This window comes from Euprymna scolopes, chromosome 4 (genome assembly GCF_053919585.1).
Source record: "Euprymna scolopes isolate OS-2025 chromosome 4, ASM5391958v1, whole genome shotgun sequence".
NCBI lineage: Eukaryota > Metazoa > Mollusca > Cephalopoda > Sepiida > Sepiolidae > Euprymna > Euprymna scolopes.
Window position 1 is genome coordinate 71,780,692 of NC_136485.1, and position 21,536 is coordinate 71,802,227.

A 21,536-nucleotide genomic window follows, 5' to 3' on the forward strand; every position below is an offset into this window, starting at 1 on the left:
TTGATTTTTCAATCGGAATGTAGGGTTGATATCATCGCCAGCAATTTGATTTATATTTGGTTTTACCTGGATCCGATATTACGTGTATGCAATATATCCAATATTTTCTCAGCATTGTCCATTACTGATATAACACCTTAATCTTCAAATCCTTTTTCCATAAATCCAATAAATCCTTTCAAAATAATTTCATTCTGATAAGCTCATAAAAGTAGTGGTTGAGGGGCAGAAATCAAAAGCCCACAGTATTAGTGCTGGAGTCCCTCAGGGGTCCATCCTGGGCCCAACTCACTTCCTGATCTACCTCAATGATCTCCCAAAACACATACTTAAATCATTCGCTGACATTTATGCTGATGACACTACCATCTATGGCAACACATCAAAGGCCATAAATGACAAAGTTCTCTCTGATTCTCTCTCTTCTGATCTTGAGCGCATGGTACAATGGGGGAAGAGGTGGCTGGTTACTTTTAATGCATCTAAAACCAAGCTTCTATCATCAACGCTCTGATCCCCATCTGGCATCTATTGAAATGAATGTCTCTCATCTTGGGAAGGCTTCATGTTTTGACAAGCTTCTGGGCTTGCCCTTTACTCCTGATCTGAAATGGAACACATACATCAAATCTGTTGCCAAGGTCACTGGAAAAATGGTGGGATCCTTCTATTGATCCAGTAGATATCTCACTGCTGATGCAATTCTTTGTCTACATAAAAGCCAAGTACGTCCAAGGATGGAGTACTGTTGCCACATCTAGGCAGGAGCTTATCCTGCCTTGACAGAGTACAAAAATAGACTTCGTACAAAATAGACTTTGTAGCTTAGTGAGGGATGTCCTTTTCTCTTCCCTGCAACCTCTCTCCCACAGAAGAGATGTTGTGAGCCTGTCTTTGTTTTATCGTTATTTCCATGGCAAGTGCTCATCTGAGTTCCAATCTATAGTCCCCCTTCATCAATCTTTCACGAAAAACACCCGTCTAGCTGAAACCACTGTCAATAATTTTCCCCACTTTTTATCTGTACCTAAATCAAAACGTAGATTCCATGAACAAAGCTTCTTTCTCAGAACTGCACGCCTATGGAACTCTCTTCTGTTTGCCCGTTTCCCATTTGACTACAACTTGAATGTCTTCAAGTCCAACATAAACAAATTCCTGATAAACCAGCGCCTTAAATAATCCAATTTATCAAATCTCTATTAATAATGATTACTACGATATTATCCCATTGATTACTGTACATGCAATAATCCTTATCCCTAAGGTGCCTCTGAGCCTTGATAAGTGGTGGCTTCCATGTAAAAACTAAAAAAAAAAAAAAAACTAAGTCATCAGCAGAGTAAATCCCATGGATAACACAACCAAAACTCTTTCAAGACTATGAGTAAAAGTAGAACGCTAAGGAGAAATTTATGGTAAACTTCAATTTTGACCTGAAGTTATCACTGTTTCATCCACCTTCACTTTAGTGTTCGCATACATATATTGTACAAGTCAGACAAGCTACCCCTTTATGCCCACTTTATGCATTACCTATAATCATACCTCTCTAGGGACTCTGTTAAAGGTTTTATCCAGATCCACAAATGCCATGCAGAGTCCTCTGCAGCACAGAAACATCTCTCTTTATAATTGACAAATGAATATGGCATTGTGTCCCTGCCAGGTACAAAATCACATTGTATCTTATATGTGTCAGCTTGCTGTCTGATGATATATATATATATATATATATATATATATATATATATATATATATATATCGTCAGCTTGCTGTCTGATGATATATATATATATATATATATATATATATATATATATTACTATTATATATATATATATATATATATTACTATTATATATATATATATATATATATATATATATATTACTATTATATATATATATATATATATATATATATATATATATAAAAATATATTTACAGACACAATTCTATCATTGGTCATCACTTTCTCAGTATAAACACTTGTTTGAACAGTTACTCAACCAGTGTTCTCCATTTTACTTTGTGCTAGCTTGAACCTCCACACCAATATTCTTAAGGCAATCATTATTAACACCTGTCGACCTATAAACAAAAAGCTGACACATAAATAGATGTTTCATGAGTTAAATCCAACAATTAACACCCTTCTTATACCTTCCAACAAGATTCTGCTCCTGCACACAAGACCAAGATGACCCAGGCGTAGTTGCTCAACAATATTTCTCACTGCTGATTGGCGGATTTGTAGCTACCCTCTTAATTTTTCTGGGGTGTGATCGAGGCCAAGACCAACAAACATACCCATAAAATGGTTGATTCTCTGAAAGTTGTCATTGTAGGGACATTCATCGTTATAGACAAAGACATGACTCATTTTGCGTCCATCTTGGTGACAATTAAACAAGAAATTATAACAAAGAAAAATGCTTAACCTATTGATGAAGATAGACTCTTTGCATTTTAGTAAAAAAAAAAAAAAATCACTGATTAGCATAAATTTTAAAATATATGAAAAAAAAATATTGTGCATTGAAGGCATTTCCAATAAAATGAAAACAAAATAATCAAATAATTAATAAATTAATCGATTACTTAATAACATGAACATGTAATTTGTAAGGAAGAATCTGGAATCTGAAATGTGAATTATATTGAAATCCAAAAGGACAATTAAATTTGAATATAACAAAGAATCCATGAAGTAATACAAGAGTCAAACAAAAGAAACTGCAGTGAGATGTGAACTGCTACATATATAGTTATACTATATACGAACAACATTCACCCTAATTGGGTTTAACTGGTTTCCTTGTAAGAGGTAGTTTCATGAGACGATCCTAAGTCACACACACACACACATATATATTGTAATGATCCAGGTAGAGAAGAGAAAAGAAACAAAAGAAAATAATAATAAATAAATAAATATCAGTACGAATAGCGAACCCCCTTTTCCTTCTCCTCCAAATCAAACATAGATCCCTACTAACTCCCCTCCTAACACAAGATATTGCTAGCAGTGAGAGCCCTACCAACCCCCTCTCCCTTACAACAGCGCTAGCAGCAAGAACCCCACCACCACCTTTAACACCTTGCCATTTTTTCCCCTTTGCTCACCCCTCTCTCACTGTGTAAAAAACCAATGCGCAAGGAAGTAGTAGCAGCGATAAAAAAAGAATCTCTCTAAGCGGGAAGAACGAAAAAAGCTTGGTCTTTTTGGGTTTAGACTACGAAGGAAGCAGGTGGAAAAATTCCTCACGTCGTCATGCCAAAAAGCAATGGATGGACCAGCGACCAAATATGATGGACGAATCATCTCTGTATTATTCCGAGGATAAAATGAAGAACTTTCTTTTGCCGTTTAATCATATCTCCATAAAAGCGACTAAAAGAAACCTAATATTCAACCGCCATAAAAAAATTGGTGTGGAAATTATACCCACATGGAACAATGCAAAATAACGTACAGCGCGTACAATTTTCAGGTCGAGGAGACAATGTTGACAAATTTGAAAGAGACTACAGAAGGCAATATATCCACGTTCACAGACTTTTAAAAATAATAATAAAAAAGCAAGATAAAAAGAAGCAAGTCTGGCCATGTGATATATTTTATCTGCAGTTAAGTACCCCATTTCTAATACCCAATCTCCCAAACCCAACTCCTGCCTCCATCCATGTTTATTTTTTCTCTCCGGACTGTTATTCCAGAAAGACATCCATGTCAATTTTTTTTTTTACTTTATTATTTTCTTTTTGTTTGATCTCATTTTTGTTTTTTTTTGCTGCTTATTTTCTCGTTTGCTCGACCTCACCCTGACCCATTGAGGTGTTGCATCAAGTTTCAATTATATGTTTAATAAAGGCCTTATGATATTTTATCCATGTGTTGTGTCATTCTTGCTTTGCGTTCGGATCATTCAAGGTTAAATGAGAATCATTTATGAATCTTAGACAATGTCATTCTAGGGCACAAATCTGCACTCGATGCACGTCGCCTCTGTCAAAAGTTTTAGGCAGACATACATACATACATACATACATACATACATTTAAACAGACAGGTGAGATTTATATTATAGATGTGTGTGTGTGTAAAGTTTAGTACAGGATAACCCAAGGATACAGCATTAAAAATTAGTAACAAAATACAGTACAGTATATAATACAGATGTATATAATCAAATAACATTATAAATAACACCGTAAGACGGGGCAAGTACCGTAATCAGGAGTTGGAAAAACATTGTATTCCACATCGTAACCTTTTAAAAAACGTATCCTAGGGCCACTATAACCTGGAGTTCAACTGTATGCGAAATTAAAGGATAAGTCTGGAAACAAACTAGTTAAAATAATGATACAGAAAACATCTGTAAAGCCAATCTATATATCAATCCTTAATTGGACTATAATCTACCACAGATAACAAGCATGCTGATTATATTTGTCAGTAATGTAAATAATACATAAATGGTGTCAAGAAATAATTACTTACCACACGTAGACGGAGACATTGAACTGCGTATTGTTGCAATTCTTATCTAAACATACATGATTGACAATGATGCTGCTACACTTGGTGCATACGGTTTTTACAGTAAGCTTCTTCATGTGCGCGACAAATGCTTGTGTCCACAAATAATTTCTGTCAGAGTAAAGTTCGCTTAGCATCAAAGAGAGACAACCCCATTTATCACGTTCACTCATTCCAGTCTTATGTTTCATTGTACCCTCACGGTTTGGAAAAAGATTGGAGAACCTATAAAGATACAGAAAGGTTACTCTCAATGTAGGCTGTATAAAGCAACACAGAAGTAAACATTGTGGTTATAGTCAGCTAACACACTTCCTAACTTCCAGCATAGCTGCTACCGGAAGTGGTGTAAAGGCAAATCAGTTCCTTCGCTTTTTTTCTCTCACGCCTATATCTTCCCTGTACTCATACTCTTTTTTATTACGTTTTTTTCCGATCATTCTTTTTTATTTAATAATCATTGAAAAGTTTTTTTGGTCTTATTTCAATTAACAACTATTGAAATGAATTTAATTTTCTTTAAAGAATTATTGAAAACACTTTAAAATATTTTAACTATTTTGGGGATATTACGTATTGGATACTTCTTTTTTTTTTTTAATGTTTGAAATTTTGTTATTTTGATTCCAATAATTTCATTTTTATACTTTCATAAACATATATTTATTATATGAATTTAAATAAAAAAAACTTTTACTTTTAAAATTAAAAACTTATTTTTATAATTTCATAAACATGTTTCTTATAAACTTTTATTTTTTGATTTCGTTATTAAAAGTGCAAATAAAGACTAATTGTGTTATTTTTATCTGTATAATTTTTTAAAATTTTTATCGGATATTTATCAATAATGTTCTCTTCTTTTATTTTATTTCAAATGACTTGAATTAAAGTTTAAAATGTAAAAGTCAAGTACCATGGTTCACTTGTGCTCTAAACAGAATGCAATTTCTTTCTTATTAAAGAACCTCCTTGTACACTAGGTAATTCTGCTTGTGCAGAGATAAAACTTCTCAAATACACTTGTCATGTTAGGCTGTATAAGTGTGTTAACTTTGGTCAGAATCAGACTTCCTTCTTTCATTGGATTTTTTCGATTTTTGATTTTCAATACTCATCAGAGGCATTTCAATACAAAACCTTTTTAAAAACACTCACAGATACATAAAATATGCTGGTTGTTACATTTAAAAAAAAAACTAGCCTTGCCGTTTCGGAGTTCATAGGGAACAAACTCTCTTACATACACACATAGTGCCTTTTATATATAATTAGAGATAGAAATTTTCTTACAAAATGAATTCCACTTTAACAGAGTTTAACATTTGAGATAAGACATGACGAACCAAAGAATAAAAAAAAAAAAAAACAGAAGAAAGAAAAGGTACTTACCTTGAATTAGTATCTAGGATTCCATTAAAAGGTGTTGCCAAAACACGAACGCTAGAAATGGCAATAAATTTGCAGTAGACTTTATCATTTCTAGAAACAATCCTTTGAAGCAGATGGAATTCAACAACGGCACCCTCAAGAAGTCCCAAAGGGTATGAAGTATCCTCCAGATTCATGTAAAGCACTAATTCTTCATGAGATTTCAATTCCTGAAGAACTAACTTCATACTTTTATCCATAAAGGTTGCTAACTCTGAAAAGAAAAAAGAAAACAAAAAATTTAGAGTCAAAGAAATTTGAAACAGTTCTTCAAAGGAACTTTCGAATTTGTATTTTAAAAAAATATGTGATTCAAATTTTTTTTAAATTTCAATTCTGTTTGGAATTTTTCAGGAATAAATACAACACATGGAATGCTAGGAAATATAATAAAATAAAACTAGTTGTGTGAAGCATGATTTAAATTTGTATAACACATGGACACAACAACAATTCATGTTCAAAAAAGGAATTTACTAATTTTTTTCCTGTAGATTTGGAAACAAATGATTAAAAACAAGTGTATATTTTATCCATGACCATGATGAAAAAGAATAGAGTTTTATGGGAGTGTTGTTTAGTTTTTCGCTTTTTTTAAAAAATGAAATTCACTCCAGACAAGCTATGTAACTAACCAAAACCGAAATTTTTTTTTAAAATATGCAGTCAATACGATATTAGTTTTTAGACAGTGTTTAAGAGCAACTCAACACTCCGAAAATACCTGATGCATGTAAAACCCCCAGCTGAAAAACTCATGACAAAAAACTGCGTTTATGAGATTTCATGTAAATGTGGGAAACTTTACAAAGGTGAAACATGCCGCCTCTCAAAGTAAGACTAGAAGAACACCGAAAAGCTGTCACATGCGGAGAAATCGAAAAATCGGCCCTAGCTGAACATGTGTGGAAGGAAGGGAGTAACCATTCCTCATTGTAGGATGATGTCAAAATGCTGGAGACAGAAGAAAGATGGCGGATCAGAAAACTTAAAGAGACTGCACATATGATAGAAAATTATAACATTATTAGCCATCCCAGTATAGAACTAAATTGCATTTGGACACCCCAAATCACAGAAAAAGAACAAACAAGACATATGCCCAGCCCAAGGGAGGTAACTTCACAAAAAAACTCTTATTTTCCTTGGAATTGCCCCCCTTGCATTATGTTAAAAAAAAAAAAAAAATATGTGTGGGTATCGTTCCGTAAAACATTTTTTCACTAATCTTAACAATTAGTATAGATATCCTGAAAAATTGAGTCATAAAGAAGCCTTTAAAAAATATCTTAGTGACCCCTAAAGATTGAACCTTCTTTATGATTTACGGACCTACCCTCTAACCCACGGTTCGAATTTCTTGTAATGCAGAACCAACCCTCTTTTCCTTAGTAGAGAGAAAGAAGCATGTTTTCAACACCCGGAGAAGGTCGCAGGTTGCAGCGACCGAAACGTTGTGCTAATAACACCCAAGATGAGAATAATAGTCGGATTAATAACACAAGCATTCCCATCTCATCTCAAAAATTCAGAATTGCGCAACTAACCAAGTTTAGCGTTGACAGGATCCTTAATGGAATCATCAAAGTAAGCATCTCCAGAACCATAAGCGGACAATTTATTTTGGGGGTGAATCCGGCTTAAAATCACGGTTGGTAACAAGTTGACAATACTTTCTGAAAAACTAGGAAAAACATATCAATTATTTTGTTTACAAAACATATGTGCATCTGTGTGTATGGCGTGTGGGGAGGGGGGGGGATAATCGTTACTATTACCGAAATCATTTTAAAGGAAATACTGTTAAGGAATTAATCAAAAATAATGCATTTACCAACTCATTTGTGACCTATTTGCGTTATAAAAATATTTGGTGCTTGTGAAGAGTTGCACCCCACCCCATCCCATCCCATATGAAAAAAAAAAAAAACTCAGAAAAAAAAAATGTGTGATATATGTACCCACAACAGAAAGAAAATAGTGTATTTCAAAAATGATGTAAATTGATTAAGTAGTTTTATTTTTAAAATAGAAAGTAAAATTTTATGGCTGAACAAAGAGCAACTATCTTATGACGCCATTTTGGAAACACTCTCAAGAAACAAAGGAGATAACTCTAAATCAAGATTTTAGAAAGTCATTCTTACCATGGGGAGGAAGGGATCATTTAGACAATTCAAATTTGCTTAAAAATGATTTTTTTCATACAATATTTTCTTTCTGTCATGCGTAAATACAAGTGATGGGACGATTCCAATATTTTTCCTGATTCTGATATAATTACTAATTCTGATTTTTAAATATTTTGCTCAGAGTTGTTTTTTCTGAGGGGGGGAGGAGGTCGGATTATCGTAAATACCTAATTAATATGTACATACATTTGCGGTAACATAAAAATACACTTCTGGATGGTAGGAATTGATAGCTTTTTTTTTGTTTACTGATAGTTTGAAATATATATGTAATATTTTATTAGTAGTACAAGTAATGGAAAATTAAATTTTGATTAAAAGTAAAAATGAAACAATTAAAGTAATCGTTTTTTGGCATCGAGAAAAATGACAACAATTGTTTCTGATTCTGACTCCCAATTCCAATTAATCGTCGCAACACTAGTAAATACATCAAACAGATTTATTTTTTTCTTTCAAATGGGGGAATGCTGGACAAGTGCCAATTCTTTAATATTTAAAAGAGGTTTTGGCAATTCTGCATTACATGGACGGCGCCATTCTTAGGGGGCGGTAACTCCAATTTCTTCTTGATCAAATAAATAACAAAGAAGTTTTTTTCTTTTTCCTGAACACAAAACTATTTGGAAACTGTATAAAAATGTATCAATATATTATTGTAAAAACATTTATTGAAAAGTCTGCCTAAGAAAATATAATTTTAAAGAAACAATTTTTGAATTAAAGCAAAATTGGATTTTTTTTTTCTGAACAATTTAATAATTTAAATGAAATATTTTTCGAATTAAAACAACATTGGATTTTTTTTTTTTTTCTTAAACATTTTTTGAATAAAGTAAAATTCTCACTGTAACAAAATTGCCTGTTCTTTGACCAAGAAGCGCTACCTCATGACAGCTTAGTGAAACGCACCAAAAAAATGGCACTGTCTGTGTAATGCAGAAGTATCGAGGTTTTAAGTTAGTTTACTTTATCAAAGACTGGCATTTAGTAAAATCATCTATATTCAGCCAGAAACTACATACATAACCGGAGCGGAAAGTGAGTAAGGGGTAAAAATACAGAAGTTAAGTATTCAGCTCTTTCTCACTTTCCACTTCAGCTTTGTACTTAGTTTCTGTCTAAAATCAAAATGGCCGAATATGGATTATCATACTCAATGACTTTTTATGATAAAACAAACTCGCTTAAAACATCTTTAAAATATTGAAATATTAAATTTATTTTAATGCAAATACATCATAAATGGGTAGTTAAAGCAAAATAAATTGCTTGTAACGAATTTTCTAACAGTACTGCCTTTAAAATAATTTATTTTGGTAATATTAATAATTACCATCAGGAGAACTGATAATCAATATCCATGTAAAGTGAGGGGTTTAGAAATGCTAAGATCTTAAGTATAATCTTGCGAAATATCTTATAATTGGTACTGAGTTACTTTTTGGGTCCAGATAAATTTAGACAGAGTGTTAGTATTGGGAGGGGGGTATTTTGTGGATAACGCACAAAAAGACCCCACATATATGCACCAGCTCTACTACTAACTACTTAAGTATTGAGCACTTTTGGAATGGATATACACTATTTATTACCTAGACTCATCTTATATCTCTATCTTCATAAAGTTAGGTTTGTTTGTGTGTACAGAATTCACTCTTAAACTAAATAATTGATATTTATGAATTTTTGTTTCATTTTGGTCATTTTATTTTGCGGCATATCAAACCTTTATAGGTTATTTAATGTTGAATCTAATCATTTTGGTAAAAGTTTTATGCTTCAAGTTCTTTATACTAAAATAATCTTTATATCTTCAAATATTTATTCATGTTGTTTGATCTGATTGTTTTGTAGAGGAAAATTGTTGTTTTTGGCTTTGCAGAACATGATTGAGTTTTGCAAAGGAAAGGAAAAGGACGATAATATCAGTGTTTGGTGCATTTTAGTTCAGGAAGCTAGTATCTTCAGACAGCCTGATCTAATAGCATCAAATGAATTATGGACCATAGCTGCTAAGCATAAGGGGTTCAAATGTGGGCTATATGTAGTTTAAATTTAGTTTATACAAAGGAGGTATCAGGGAATGGAAGGCCTACTGGAACATTCAGACATTTCCAAGTTTTACAATCATGTTATTAAGGTCTTACCTGTTTGAAATTATCTCAGAAATAGAATAAGCAGTAGAATTATTAGATATCTGCGTCAAAACTGTCTTCTTCAAATCCGATAAAGATTTTTGCTGAATAAAAAAGAAATTAAATGGAAAACAATTATGCACAAACGCATATAAATTTAACCTGATATCAGATCGATAATATTGGAGCATTTAGCAAAATTCAAACTCTTTTAGAAATATACTAGCCTGGGTGCCCGTCATTGCCCGGATGTTTGTTTAAAGCTGGTTAATCGAAAAGAGGGGATGACTTTCGAAAATATTGTCGAAAAAAGCGACCCCTCCCTGTAGAAAAGTGCCCAGTTGAGAGTGAAAGAATTAATGTTTTTAACCAATTTTTTTATATTTGTCGGCCGAAGGGCCATGCTTCAAAACGATACCAACATTGTGAAAATCCGTCGCCTCTGTCAAAAGTTTTAGACAGATATACAAACATACATATATTTAAACGGACAGGAGAGATTTATATTATAGATTACTATTGACTGTACCAACCTGGCAATGACTGGGAATAAAAGAAGAAAAAATGTTGACTGACTTATTGGCTTATTCTGACTACTGTTCCCATTTTGAATATTATTTTGACAACACTTTGGCTAATGTAACCTCTGACCTTCTTCAAGTGAATCTTGTCAAATTTTGGGAATCTGTAAGAATTTTGAACGCAACACTTTAATCCACAGAGATAGCATGCTCTCATTCCATCAGCCATGACCTGGTAGAAGTAATTCACAATTGTATTCTTAGTATCACAGGGATCTGTGGCATAATGAATAAAGTTCTAAGTAAAATTCAGTTTTAATCGACACTCTTCAAGAGGTTGAAGGTTCAATCCTCACTGTAGACAATACTAAGAATACAATTGTGAATTACTTAAGACTTCTAACCAGTTATGACTGTGGAATAAATAAAGGATTCAATTCAAAACTATGTACAGATTCTCGAGTTTGACAGAAAGATGCCCAAGTTCAACAAGACATACCTGAAGAATGTCGAAGGTTACATTGGCCAGAATAACATTCAAGACGAGACCAGTAGTCCCAATAATCCAAATAATATAAATTATTAATTCTTACCTCAAAATTTCAAAAACAATTTCTATTATATCTTTCAATTTAAAATATGAATTATCCCCCTTGCAGGGTTTTATTTTTTAGGTGATTATTGAAAGTATTTCATTATGTTAAAAAATTTGAATAATTTATAGCTAAGTAAATGATTATATTACCAATAATACAGTACAACAATAAAAAGTGAAAATTTGCTAGTCAGAAGCAATGGTTCATTTTGTCAGTTTAAATGCTATTTAGGTCTGACTTTTAAGATCTGAGAAGACAAGTTTAAATGTCAAATATCTTGAATTTTTTTAAAAAATTGAAATGAAAAGCAAATACCTTTGTTTTGTATATAGTGTGAAAATGCCAGTCTGAAAGTTCTTGAACAAATAGATTTGGTGGCATTTGTATAGGACATTTGCTACTGAACTTTCGTAGGGTCCTTTCAATGGATGGAGAAAGAGTGGGTTGAAAGACATTTGAATTATTTCCTTTCGCAACTAACATATAACAACTTCCAACATTCTGAAGAAGAAAAAGTAAAAAGAAAACAATTAAAATATTGTTGAGATAGAAAAATATTTATTTTTCTGTCTACAAATTTAATTACAATTAGAATTATATGCTTCAATAATTTTTTTTTTTTAATTATTTGAAACTAGAGAGTAAATAAGTGAGGCATTTATGGTCCCCTGTGAGTGCATAAAAAAAGGCATAAAAAAAAAATGACTAAGTTCAGCATTTGTCCCCCCCCTCCCCCATTTTGCCCCAAAAGTCCTCAGGAGATGTCAAATCCTGGTGAAAATGAACAAACGGTGCAGTTTTAGGCCTTAACATATGTAAATTTGAGTTCTGCCTCATACAAAAAAAGAAAAGTCCCTAAGGCTTTAACATATTTAAATTTGAGTTCAGCACCATGCAAAACTGCTAAAGAGACAGACACAGAAAATTTGACAAATATGGTAAAATAGTCCCAAAAATGGAGTGTTTTTATTAGCCCTAAAAGAGCCCCTGGGGCACACCCAAGACTTATCGTGAAGTATAAACAAACAAAATTATATAGAAATCAGTTAGTTACAACTTTTCAGAAAGTTTTATAAAAATCCAAGGCATCAATTTCTTTTAATAAGCACAAAAGTGTTAATTTTAGCCATTTTAACCTGAAAGGCACCCGTGGGGGTTGGATGGGGCAACCGCAGTTTTCCTGTAAAATCTGTGGTGTTACTTTTTTACTCATATCATGTTTAATTCGTTAATAGTTTGTACAAAATTTTTTTTAATTCCAAGGCATAGTTATTGAGAAAAGTGCTGACAGACGAACGAACAAACGAACGGACAAGGGTGAATTTACAGGTCCACCCTCCTTTTATCAGGGGACCAAAAATAAACAAGAAATGAAAAGAGTAAAAATAGACAGAAAGACTAAAAATAAGCGGAGAGGGAAAGAGTCAAAATAGATAGAGAAAGAATAAAATAGCGAGAGAGTAAAAATAGAAAGAAAAAATGTGTAGAGAGAGCTAAAAAAGTAAAAACCAGGAAAAAAAGAGAAATTAAGCCCGGAACAACACGTGGGACCACAATCACGGCTGGTGAATGTACACTAGGGTAGGTCGATTTTTAAACCACGGCAAGACTGAGGTAGAGAAAGTTGCTAAATAACATTTATAACAACACTGCAAAATATTTTTTCCCAAAACCTCGTAATTTTTTGAGCAAATGAATTTAAAGATTGAAAATTTTCAATATCCTGGCTGTACATCGCTGAATGCCGGTGTTAAATGAAAGAATAAGCATGTCATATTAATACCGCTTCTTTTTAAGAAAAAATATGAAGAAAGTATAAGCAATATTTTTTAAATTTGTTTGTTATGTATGTTATCTTCAGAAAACATAATGAGTTCCGGAAAAAAAAGAAACTCTGCTAAAGATTTCATTTAAAATAAATTTTAAAAATTTATAACAAGGGCTTTATTTTATCCAGTTCATCTTTCCTTCAACACCGTCTACTAATTTGTTTCATTTTCTCGCTCGCTCGCTCACGTGTGTTGTGTTTACTCTTTAGTAACAGGCTGATTTCAAATACAAAAACTACATTTTGCATTTTATATCTAAGCACATTTTAATTAATAAGAGAAAGAAATATATATTTTATATCTTTGTGCTATTTGACAGGTTTTTTTTTATTTGTGTGTGAATTAATCGACTTGTGTTTTTAAACTGTTTTCGGTGAGTAAAACCATTATTATTTTTTTATATATATTTATCTATTTTTCCTAATTTAAATTAATAATTTTCTTTTTTCTATTTCTTACAATATCATTTAATATATTTTTGCAGATATTTTTCTAACAATGAGTCGAAAACAAAGTATTTCTACACGCAGTACTGATTCTACAAAATTTGCAGGCCCACCTTCTCCATTAAAAACTACAGAACCCCCTACTTTCCGTCAAGTTATTAAATATAGTTACTTTATGGAGAAATCTCAGCCAACTCTAAATGCATTTTCTCTTTCGAAATTAATGGCAAATGAAATTGTGGATATTTGGAAGGCAGTAAATCCCCGTTTGCCCCTATTGACTGAAAAAATGGATTATATATAAAGTGCAAGATACTTGCTTTAGAAAAGTTAAGCAAATAAACAGAAAATCCTTATCAAAAGTCGCTAAAAATATTCTGGTCGAAAAACTTGACAAATTATTTGACATTTCATCGTGTTCATGTGATTTACCACTTGCAAGATGTAGTGACAAAAATGTTAAATGCAGAAAAGAAAATTGTCAAGCAAAGCACATAGTGTGTACCTGTTCTATCACAAAGAAGGTAAGTTTACTTTTATTTATTTTAATTTTCAATTATTTGTTTTTATTTTTAAAAAGGTTAATGTCTATATCATACATATCTTAAATTAAATGAATTTCAGTACTTGTAATCATATTAATTACAAGTATCGAAATTCATTTAATTTAAGATATGTATGATATAGACATTAACCAAATGAGAAAAATTCTTACAATTTTTTATATGTAAAATAGCATTATTTCTAAGACCAGAGTAGAATAGAATTAACATTTGTCAAATTGTATATTTCAGGTTCCTCTGGAAGATCGGGAATATTTGAAGGACCAAAGAAATAAAATTGGACCCAAAGGCAATTTTCAACTGGGACCTGTTGATAAAGCAGCAGTAGCAAAATCTAAAAAGTTATTAGTGTCAAGAGAAAAGCAAGTTGATTCATCCCCTCCTGTTGCTTCAACATCCCAAGACCAAAATATTCTTCCTTCAGAAAATAGTGATGAAACAGATGAAAGTTTTGAACCAGAGGGAGAATGTAAGAGTATTTACAGCCTTATAAAAATTCTGCGTTATGCAATTGAACTCATCAGGGGTGATGTCTCGTCCAATTTAGGAGCAAGTCTCACAAATGCTTTTCTTTTAGATCTGCAGGCTGTGGGCCTTCTGAAACCAAACATTGATTTAAAAAATATTTTTTTGGACAAATCCAAAATTGATAGGGAAAAAGAAAGAACAAAAAATAGTGCCTATCAAAAGCATAATGAAAAAATTAGCAATCTTATCTGCATTGGTGTCGATGGGAAACACGACAAAGATACATTATTTTACCAAGAAACTGTTGATGATAAAGGGAACAAAATACAAAGAAAATCTAAAAGACAAGAACATCATTTGACTTTTACAAAAGAGATGGGATGCGGAAGTAATGGGAAATACCTTATTCATAGAGTGATCCCCATTGTTGGAGCCACAGGTGCTGTTCTGGCAAATGAGGTGTTCCAAGTGTTAAAACAATATGAAAGTGTTCAAACACTAAAGGCTGTCCTTTTGGACAACACTAGCACCAACACAGGATGCAAATCAGGACTAGTCTCTTCCTTAGAAGATAAAATCAAAAGGAAACTACACACAATTGGATGTTCCCTCCATCAGAATGAGCTCCCTTTTAGGGCAATATTTAAATCCATTGATGGAAGTGGCAAAAGCCCAACATCTTTTACAGGCCCACTTGGAAAATTATGTGCCAGCAATCAACATCATTTGCCCCAAGTTAACTTTTTACAAGTGAGTAGTCCTTTAGAGACTATTTACTCTAAATTAACAGAAAATAAGGATCTATCTGGTGACCAGAGATTACTGTTAGAATATTCAGTAGGAATTTCGAGGGGCAAAGTAAATCCTAAGTATGCAGCCTGGAGGATCGGACCATTGAATCAGTCAAGATGGCTTACTCTGGCAATCAGATTAATGTGCATATGGAAAAAGTTATGCAACAGAATTAACCACAAAAATGCATAATCTGATTAAATTCATTGTCCAAGTCTATGCAGTTTGCTGGTTTGAAATTAAATTAGATAACAAATTTCATAACCAGCAACTGTATATTTTTAAAATGATTGGGCAAATAAAAAAGCAGCCATCAGAAATTCAAGAAATAGCATTGAAAACCCTTAAATTCAACGCTTTTGCCCTTTTGCCTGAAAATATTATTTTCTCAATGATAAAATCTAATGAATTGGAAGTGAGAGAAGAAGCTATTAAAAGAATTTTAACCATAAGGTAAGTAAACATTTGTTCATATAAAACTGATCAAATTGTTTACACTGATTTATACATTCATTTTAACAAAAAATTTAATTAAAATAAAAATTGTGTTTATTTGTTGAATTCAATATAATAATTTCTTTTTTTTCAGGAATGGGGAACCATTGAAAAAGCGTCTGAAAAAAATTTCAGATATAAATTTTAATGCTTCACATTGGTCGGATTTGATAGACCTTTCTCAAAATGGAGTGTCAGAGCCAGCTTTGACTGAAGACTTATCAGACAATGAACTTCGCGAATTCTTGATGAGTGGTAGAAAGCCAGATTTGCCTGATTTGCCTGCTCATTCACAAAGTGTTGAAAGAGCTGTGAAGTTGACATCAGAAGCCTGCCATTCAGTCTATGGACTTGAAGCAAGACATAGACATATTATTGCTAAAATTTTATGCCATGAAATGAGGCCATTTTTTGCTTCAAAAGGGGCTTATAGAGAAACCTTTGACATTATGTTACAAAAATAGTTTGATTTTTGTACTTTTTTCCCTAGAAGTAAGAAATGTTTTGGATTTGTTTAAATTTTTTTTTTTCCCCAAACAATTAAAACTTTTCTTCTTTTTATTGACAACAAAAAATTCAATTCTTTTTACAATTTTTTATAATTATAACACACAGTAAGGTAAAATATGCCATTTCCAAAAAAAAATAGGGGGGGGGTGCAGTTATAAGTTTTTAATATTTACCATACCAGTTATTATATAGTTTATTTAAATAAATAAACCCACTCCTTGCTATGATCAAAACTGCAAAATACCAAATAATTTCACATGTAAATCTTTCACAAATAAGGATTTTTCCATTTCAAAACAGACGATCTTTAAAATCAAATGCTCATCTAACGGCTGATGTTAGAAACCTAGTTTTTATATATTTGTACTTCCCTCATGTGGGTGCAACTTTCTCCACCTAGGTCTTTTACATTTTCCAAAAATAGTTAAAAATCAACCTACCCTAATGTACACGTGCAGGTTCACAATAATACACCCTCTTTTTTTCTTTACTTTAATTCATCTGAAACAAGGCACGTTACTGCTAAGATGCAAGGGGATACTGTGATTTGAGGGACAAATTTAAAGGAGGCATCCTAAATGAGGTGCTGTGCAAGATTGCTATTCACATTACAATGAAATTTCTGCATGATTGAATAGTCAGAGAAACAGGGAGAAGAGAGGGAATTCTAAGAGCCAGTAGTTATTGAAAGAAACTATTAGAGTAGAAAGCATCTCAAGAGCTACACGGTGAATGAATGGGATTTAGTTGAATGTTGGGTCGACAGGCGGACATACGTCGAGGTATGAGAATAATAAGTTTGTAGTATTTTCATACTCGTAAAACAAACACACAAATGCAGCATTGCATGTAATACCTTTTTTTTTTTTTTTTTTCAATTTTTTCAATTTTCGTGTTATCTTTTTTTTGTATATACGTCGAAGGTATGGATGTATGGTCCAAGCGTTTATTCTTCCCGAAGTTGGTGACAGCATTGTTTAGTCGATGCTGGAATTCTGCATTGTGTTCTCCAGTGACACAGGTCTTGAGTTTTTGTTCAAGTTCATCCAGTTCACTGGTCTGTTTCCGAATATTTTCATGGGCGATGGTAATTTGCTTTTTAATTCAGTTGAATCGAAACTCTTGGGTAGTGGTATCCTGTTGCGCTGCTGGGTCATGTAGTTTGAATTATGTATATTTAGGCAGCATTTTTTCATTTAAACTACTAAACGATATAGCCACCAACTTTGAGAACAAATAATGTTTGGACCACACATCAATACCTTCGACTTATACACAAAAACGATAATACGAAAATATGAAAAAATAAAAAAGGTATTAAAAAAAAGAAGCTTTCTGTTGTCTTTAACAATTTCTTTTCAAATGAAAAACTGCTACCTTATTTAAAGTTGTTGTATTATCTATATATATAAAAGCGAAAATGTATGTGTGTATGTATGTACGCTTTTCCTCGATGTCCACAAAAGGCTTCTTTCAGAGAAGCGCTTGCTCGGTTTACAACTTCTTAAAACTTTTATATCATCTATAAATTGTAATACCTCAGAGTTAACCACGGAGCTCGCCTGTTTATTTAATTTTATTGACTTTCAAACGTTAATTATTGCACATTTCCCGCATCGGCACGCGTTACATTCGGTTTTCGGTATAAAAAAAAGTGAAACTCGACTCTAATCACAGGCCAAAAGCCAGTTGTCTCAAGAGAGCTAAGTAACGTTTGTTCAATGTCGACTTCGTCATATCAGCTTTCATTTCGCTCCTCCTAATAAACAGGGAGCGGGTTTTTAAAAACGAACAAACCGATTTATTCACCTCATTCAAAACTGTCCCCCACAAAATGCTAACTGCTGAATACCTATCGCCGTTACATCAATCAAAAACGCGCACCTGTTTTTTTTTTTTTAAACACTTTACTATTTTCCAACTGCGCATCGTGAAGGCTTCGGTTTTTTTTCATGGGCACCTGTTTTTTTTCACATTTTCGGGGTTTTTTCACATACCCCGAAAAACACCCGGGCAACGCCGGGTACCCCTCGCTAATAGTACTCATAAAACAAACACATGAATGCAGCATGTGTTGGACTTATTAGAGATTCTTTTCTGGATCTTGTCTACAAGGAAGAGACTTGTGATTGGTGTGACAACAATACTGCACGTATGGATGGTCTTGTAGAGATACAGAATACTGACGAGTTTTTTTTGGTTATTTTTACATAGACATCATCACTTATTAAGGCCCAGAGGCCACTCAAGGATAAGGGTTAAAGAGGGTACAGTAGTCAATTGGACAATATAGTAATCATTAGTAATGGAAATTCGGTAAATTTGTTAAGTGGAACGGCTCATCAAGAACTTGTTTACGTTGAAGTTGAAGACAACCATATTGTAGTCAGCTGGAAAGCAGGCAAACAGAAGACAGTTCCACAGGTGTGCAGTTCTAAGAAAGAAACTTTGTTCATGGAATCTATATTTAGGTTTAGGCACAGATAAAGAGTGGGAGAAATTATTGATAGTGTTTTAAGCTAGACAAGTGCTTTTTGTGAAAGTTTGGCGAGGGGAGACCATAGATTGGAGCTCAGACAAGCACTTATCATGAAAATAACAATAAAGCAGAGGCAGACTCCCAACAGCTCTTCTGTGAGAAAGAGGTTGCAGGGAAGAGAAAAGGACATCCCCTACTAGGCTACGAAGAACTCTGTCAAGGCAGGATAAGTCCTTTCTGGCAGCTCCTGCCCAGATGTGGTAACAGTACTCCGTTCTTGGACATACCTGACTCTTATATAAGTAGAGAATTGCATCAGCAGTGAAATATCTACTGGATCGATAGAAGGATCCCACACCTTTTTCCAGTGACCTTGGCAACAGATTTGATGTATGTGTTCCATTTCAGATCAGGAGTAAAGGTCAAGCCCAAAAGCTTGTCAAAACATGAAGCCTTCCCAAGATGAGAGACATTCATTTCAATAGATGCCAGATGGGGATCAGAACGTTGATGATGTAAAGATAGAAGCTTGGTTTTAGATGCATTAAAAATAACCAGCCACCTCTTTTCCCATTGTACCACGTGCTCAAAATCAGAGGAGAGAGAATCAGAGAGAATATGGTCGTTTTCCAGCATGGCAGAGGAAATCCACTTTTCCATTTTTAAGTATTTGTTCCGATTCATGTTATCTGTCAATGTTAGATTAATGAATTTGAATGTTGGACTCTCAGGTAGAGTGCGATTTGCCATGGGAATCAGTGGTTGCAAAAGGTTTCTTACAATTGTTCAAGAAAAAAGAGCTTTATCTTAGACACATTCATTTATGTTGCCATATAACTAAGGTTGAAGGTCATTTTCTAAGGATTCAGCCTTGGATACTCCTCTCTCAAAATTGTTGTTACATATCTCACAACCTGCAATTTATGTTACTTACTACTTCCATGCTGGCTCATGACAAATTGAAAGCGAGTGTTATTGATTGTGACAACATCATTAGAAGATTGTCTTACAAGGCCAACAATCTCTACCCGGTTTGGTTTTTAAAGAAAGCTTCCCTTTCCTAGATGTATTGTTTTAACCACAGCTGAGGAACTCCATCTACTCTTTCTAGAATATCAGAGAAGCTAACAGGTACTTCACCTTGCCCACAGGAATTGTGCAAGGTAAGGACATTCATCTCTGAGGTATGATACATACTCGCTCACCTTTCTATATAACAAACAAGAATATCTTCTTCTTCCTGTGTCATTGAATGTTCATGCCGTAGATGGAATTATGGTTAGTGTTCTCTATAGACTTTCATCCATTGCTTGTTCTCGGAGTCCGATGGTACTGTTGACACCCATTAAGCTGCACATCCAGTCTAATATCTGTATCCTTTGCCTTCCTCTGGCTCTCTTTCCATCAGTTTCGTTCTCCAAGATGTGTCATTCGATGCCCTCTTTTTCACGCAATACGTGTCCAACAAAGTGGCACTGCCTTTCCTTGATGGTCTGCATCAGCAAGCGATCGATCTTCATTCTTCTTAGGACTGCAGCATTTGACACTCTCTCTGTCAAGAAATGCAAAGCATTCGTCGATAGAACCACATCTCGGCTGCCTCCAAACATCCACTCATTGCTTTGTCCATTGTTCAAGACTCACACCCATATGTCAGAACTGACCAGATGTAAAACTTTAGCATATCTTACTTACCTGTAATAGATCGTACCATTGAGCCTGAGTGTTCTCAAACTGCAACATTACTCTGTAATAATTATCTTTCTCTTCGTCACAAATGTTTTCCAAATTGAAAGCTTAAGAAATAAAGAAGAAATAGCATTTGCAGTTAATATTTTTATTACTAAATTAGAAGATATATCCAACATTAATCAGGGTGTAACGATAGCAAAATGGGACAATAAAATAAGTGCTTATACAATATGAGGCACAGATTAAAATTGCATTCCAAGTAAAAAATTTTCAATATATTTATGTATCATGCAAAAATTACTATTCTCACTAAAAATTAGGACAAATGATGGAGTAGAATTTTAATTAAAAATAAAAATCAGTTTTTATATTTTGCTGATTCGCCATTGATAAAAGTGAAAAACATGCATAAATCAAGGGAGATAAACAAGTCTGTTATTAACTAAGTTTTTTATGGAAACCGCTCCAGATTAGGCAAGAAGCAATTTGATATAAGGAGCTAAAAAAAAAAAAGAAAAAAAAATTAGTACTTCAAGGTCAAAAACTTTCCAACAATAAGCATTAGATAGAATAAATTCTGACCCAGGAAACAGTAACTCTTCCCCCTTTGTCAGAAACATCGCTCCTGGGATGCGAGGACTAAAAGGCAGAATAAGGAAAACGGCAAATGGCAAGTTGGCAACATACAATTTCTTTTCATTCTTATTCATTGTTCTATCAAATGCATATTTGAAACAAATAGACAGCATAACATCTAAGGTCCTTTCAACTAACATCTAATAAGACGAAAATCAATAGTTTTAAATAAACGAAAAATATTAGTGACAACAGTGA

General features: G+C 33.2%; 1 protein-coding gene across 1 annotated transcript in view; it reads right to left on the reverse strand.

The window, feature by feature from the left end:
• Positions 1 to 21,536, reverse strand: part of LOC145268423 (CST complex subunit CTC1-like) — a 102,002-nt gene that overhangs the window by 13,080 nt on the left and 67,386 nt on the right. Inside the window, exons 17-22 of the mRNA XM_080123986.1 lie at positions 20,706 to 20,806; positions 11,744 to 11,929; positions 10,324 to 10,415; positions 7,529 to 7,665; positions 5,943 to 6,195; positions 4,512 to 4,775 (exon numbers count right to left, since the gene is read on the reverse strand). Of these exons, the coding sequence (XP_079980112.1) occupies positions 4,512 to 4,775; positions 5,943 to 6,195; positions 7,529 to 7,665; positions 10,324 to 10,415; positions 11,744 to 11,929; positions 20,706 to 20,806 (1,033 nt within the window). The remainder of the gene's footprint in view (positions 1 to 4,511; positions 4,776 to 5,942; positions 6,196 to 7,528; positions 7,666 to 10,323; positions 10,416 to 11,743; positions 11,930 to 20,705; positions 20,807 to 21,536) is intronic.